Source organism: Protopterus annectens, chromosome 5.part0 (assembly GCF_019279795.1).
Source record: "Protopterus annectens isolate FY-2018-M chromosome 5.part0, PAN1.0, whole genome shotgun sequence".
Lineage (NCBI taxonomy): Eukaryota > Metazoa > Chordata > Ceratodontiformes > Protopteridae > Protopterus > Protopterus annectens.
This window is the reverse complement of record NC_056735.1, coordinates 1,717,022,245-1,717,026,403: the sequence shown is the minus strand read 5'-3', so window position 1 is coordinate 1,717,026,403 and position 4,159 is coordinate 1,717,022,245. Positions and strand designations below refer to the sequence as shown.

Sequence of the window (4,159 nt, the reverse complement as noted above, 5' to 3'; positions counted from 1 at the left end):
AAAATAAAGTAGGCAATTTTAAGTTGCTCAAGTGGTTAAGCTGTTTAAAATGTTTACTTTATATTAATAGATTTTGCATAGGAAGATATAAATGTATCGTTACTGCATGTCTGGTGTGCTCTTGCCTGATGAAGAATTTTTGCGAAAGTTTTCTACTTGCAACAAACTTTTCAGTGACTCCTGCCTCCGGACTGCTATGTTTGTTTATTCATTGTTTTTGAGATCATGGCAGCTCCGGATTTATTTACCCTGAAATTATATGTTCACAGTAAATGTCCAAACAATTGATATTCACATCATCTACACGGTTTACATTTCTAATTTTGTAGCTATAATGTAAGAATATTATCCAGTCTTTTGTTTATTACATATAATTTGTATTGTATTTCTTTATTCCTTCTTATGTCATTTCTGTATTTTTATCCATCTTGTTTTTTTCTGGAGCCTTTCTACCTGGGTCTCCACTGAAAACAGACTACCAGCCCATTTGGACACTACCCAGTATAACAACTGTAAAATAAATAAAATAAATCTAGTAGTATTTTTTCTTGCAGAATTTGTTATAGATACCCTGTAAAACATCTTCCAGTACAGCTGTATTGCCCGCCATGAGGAAGTAAGAATAGTAATACATATTTATAATGGTTTAGTTTCAGGAAAATGAGAAGCTCTGCTGAACTGAACTTTTGTATTGGTTTGCTGTACCAGGGAAACATGGCAGTTGTTGGGAAATACTAAAGCAATACCACCTTTCCTTTTTATATACAGTCACTATGGATAATATAGCCATGAGGATAATTTGAGAGTCATTTAAAGTTTCAGTTACAGCGAGAATATCAGGCTTATGTTGGGTAATCCAGACAGGTAGTTCAGCAATTTTATTTCTTATGCTCCTAACATTTATGTAAGCAAATGTTTGACTACTAGATTTGGGAGCTGACTGTTGTAGGATTATAGTAGTGTGTGGAAGAGAAATGTCTTGATGTTTATTGTAATATATGGGGCTGGGATTAGGGTGAATGTTTCCTCATAGAAGGATTTTAATATATTGAGGAATGGGTTTCTGGAGAATATTTTTCCCATTTAATTTTATGATTCGAGTTGAAATGGAGTTGGTCTATATTTGGGGGTAAAGATGAGGGACATCATCAGCTAGGTTTGGTGTGATGGGGTAGAGTGTAGAGAAGTTTGATTAGATGGTTGGGACAATGTTGGAGATATGGAGAGATGTTAGAGTCATGTTAGGATGACAGGTGGCCCAGTAGCAGGAAACGAAGATACGATAAACTAAGGAGCAGCATGATTAAGTAAAGGGATAGTCTCTGTAATGTAAGCAATAGAGATTTAAAAGGCTAGGGTATGAGAATGTAGTTAAAATACACAAAGTGAGTTAATTTGGGAAAGTAAAATATGTAGAATGGATAGGGGTGTGATTACAAAAGAATACAATGCAAAGCAGTGTGGAAGGTAGAACGGTAGGTAGGAATGCTGCTATAAGATTAAATGGAAGTTGGGAAATTAGATAAAAAGAAACAGGTGTGTTCATGACAGTAAGGTTGTCTGGGTGGATTAGTGAATAGTAGTCACAAGCAACAGGTGCATATTGGAAGTATAACAGCAGACTAAGAGGGGGTGGATGAGAACTGGGGGTAGAGTGAGAGCATAGCAGGCTTCCATCCTCAGGTCAAATTAGAGACAGTAATCCGTTCATAACCAATACAAAGTATAAATTAAAGAGGTGCAAAATAGAATAGGTTTTCTTTCATTTCCTGAATGCAGAAACCCATCAGCCAGGACAACCAAGTAACTGGCACATACAGTGCTAACTACTGGTCTAAAGAAAGGTCAGTGGCAAATTAATAAGTGGTCTTTAGTGTGCAAGGACTACTTATTAAGTTCGCCACTGACATTTCTTTAGACCAATAGTTAGCACTGTTTAATAAGTGGCCCTTAGTGTGCAAGGACTATCCGCAGTGGTGGTGCTGCAGTAGCGTTGTTGCCTCACAGCAAGACGCTGACCGGTTCGACTCTCAGCTAGAGCGTCTTCTGCGTGGAGACATGTGTGAATGGGCGTACCTTTGTTGCAGGCTGTGCGTTAGGGCTGGCAACTCAGCATGTAAAAATCAACTGCCAATCATTAGCAGACCAGAGTTCCGCTGTGGCAAACCCTAACCGGGAAAAGCCGAAAGACACAACAACAAGTGTGCAAGGGCTGCCATTTTGGGGGTGGTGGGTGTTAAAGCCAATTTCCAACATATAGGTTAATACATAGCAAAGCTCTTCAAGTAAAATTTGCATTCGTGAGTTGGCCCTTGGGCAAGACTTCCACTAAGAGGTTGAGAGATACATGTCTCAAAATTACAGCCCAATGCTGTTGCTTATTCCATAAGAATATGGGAATGCTTATGTTGCTCTTCAACATTTTTTTTAATACCTACGGCAAGTGTCACCTTGTAAAGCCATATCCAACCTTCCAGATTTTTGCAAAATACCCATAATTTCCCCCTCAAAAAATTTGTGGTTTTCTGTCAAGTCACCTGGGACTAAAAGTTCCTAAACAATGGCATGCATTTGAGTATCAAACGTGACATCCTTCAGAAAATGTATACCAACAGTATTTAAAATTCATCCCTATTTTGGGGGGCTTTGTTATTTTAGGCTTTGAAGAGATTTCTCGCAACAAGAGGTTGTGGTACGTTGGGATTTATGAACCCATACCAGCTCTGATAGTGTGGATTTACAAACCACAACACCTCTGAAAGTAAATTATACTACGGACAATCGTTTACATACAAGTAGAGGCTTAATCTTAACACGTTAACACCATCTTTATTCTCTCTCACGTTACGTTAAAGTTCTTAAGAAATTCTCCATTCATTTTATAAAAGGAATTTGGAAGACAATTACATCAACATAAAAAAGTGTTACACTGCAAAAAAGAATAACAATGCATAACATCAACATAAAAGTGTTACACTGCAAAAAACAATAACAATGCATAATAATGTACAAGCTAATTTTCATTTTTCCAGCTAACACCTTACTATTTTAAATGCATCTTAGCTTGACCTACACCTGTACTCAAGCTGTTTATAGACCGCACTTACAATAACCCCCCTTTGTAGAGGATTATTCAACTGCAACTGGAACTCTCGCTTCAAACGAGCTCGAATAGCCAGTCTCTCCTCCGCTGCTCGCCTTTGGGCTGGGGTCAGATGATAATATTCCTTTGGATCCAGAGTACTTGGTCGAGTAGCCAAAGGAGCCTCCTTGTAATCCGCCATGATGAAACCGAACACAATCTTTATTGATAAAATGCGCACACAAATTCAACCCTCGTATCTTTATTTAAAACGTGTCTGCAGTGCTGTCGCTTGCAATTACGTCATAAAAGTGCTGAAAACTTCCAACTTCTCATAATAGGGCAAACAATGTAGCTTACTTGGATTGTACAGCAAGGCGCGAAATACCTTTGCCTAATAGTTTGTTATTATGAGAATACTACCAAGCACCGATAGCTTATGAAATAGAAGGTTGTTAATGTTGTGTTTTTTTGGTCTTACTAATTCTCAGTCTAACCTCAAGTGAATGAAAGACAATTTTGTGCAAGCCACTTTGTTGCCGTTTCAATATAACTAAACTGTTAGACATGCTTCAGAGTGTAGCAAAATGTGGGGCAACGCTAACAATTTATGGGGGCGGGGCAAAGGTTCCCAAGGAAATCAAAAGTCATAGACAACACATTGTATATTTACAATTGCACAGAAATTACACAGGACTACAATAAAACAGGTAAGAAGAAACAAGTGTACATTGTATACAAAACAAAAGAATGCAGGTTCAGACCCGAAAGAGTTCTTCGGGGTGGTGCCCGAAGAAGGGGGGGGGGGGGCAGTCAGAGGAGCACATTAATATGAGCTAACTATAACGAGTGGGAGTGGCATTAGTGGTGTGTGTGTGTGTTAGAATTCATTTGTCTGTTCGGTCACAAATAAACAAAGTTTAGAAGTATTTTCTAATAAGATGTTGCACTTAGCATCTGCACCAATTCAGATTCAAAGTTTTTAGTTATTTCTCAAGAGTTCCATCAAACAGTATGCTATCAATTCTGTTTTAGTGATTCAGATGCGTTTTCAGATTCTCAGTATTGTGTGCCAGT

At 38.1% G+C, this 4,159-nt stretch overlaps 1 protein-coding gene across 1 annotated transcript in view; it reads right to left on the bottom strand.

The window, feature by feature from the left end:
• Positions 1 to 3,341, bottom strand: part of NDUFB4 (NADH:ubiquinone oxidoreductase subunit B4) — a 41,903-nt gene extending 38,562 nt beyond the window's left edge. The window contains exon 1 of the mRNA XM_044071508.1: positions 3,108 to 3,341. Within this exon, the coding sequence (XP_043927443.1) occupies positions 3,108 to 3,284 (177 nt within the window). The 5' untranslated portion in view covers positions 3,285 to 3,341. The remainder of the gene's footprint in view (positions 1 to 3,107) is intronic.
• Between the last annotated feature and the right edge of the window lie 818 nt (positions 3,342 to 4,159).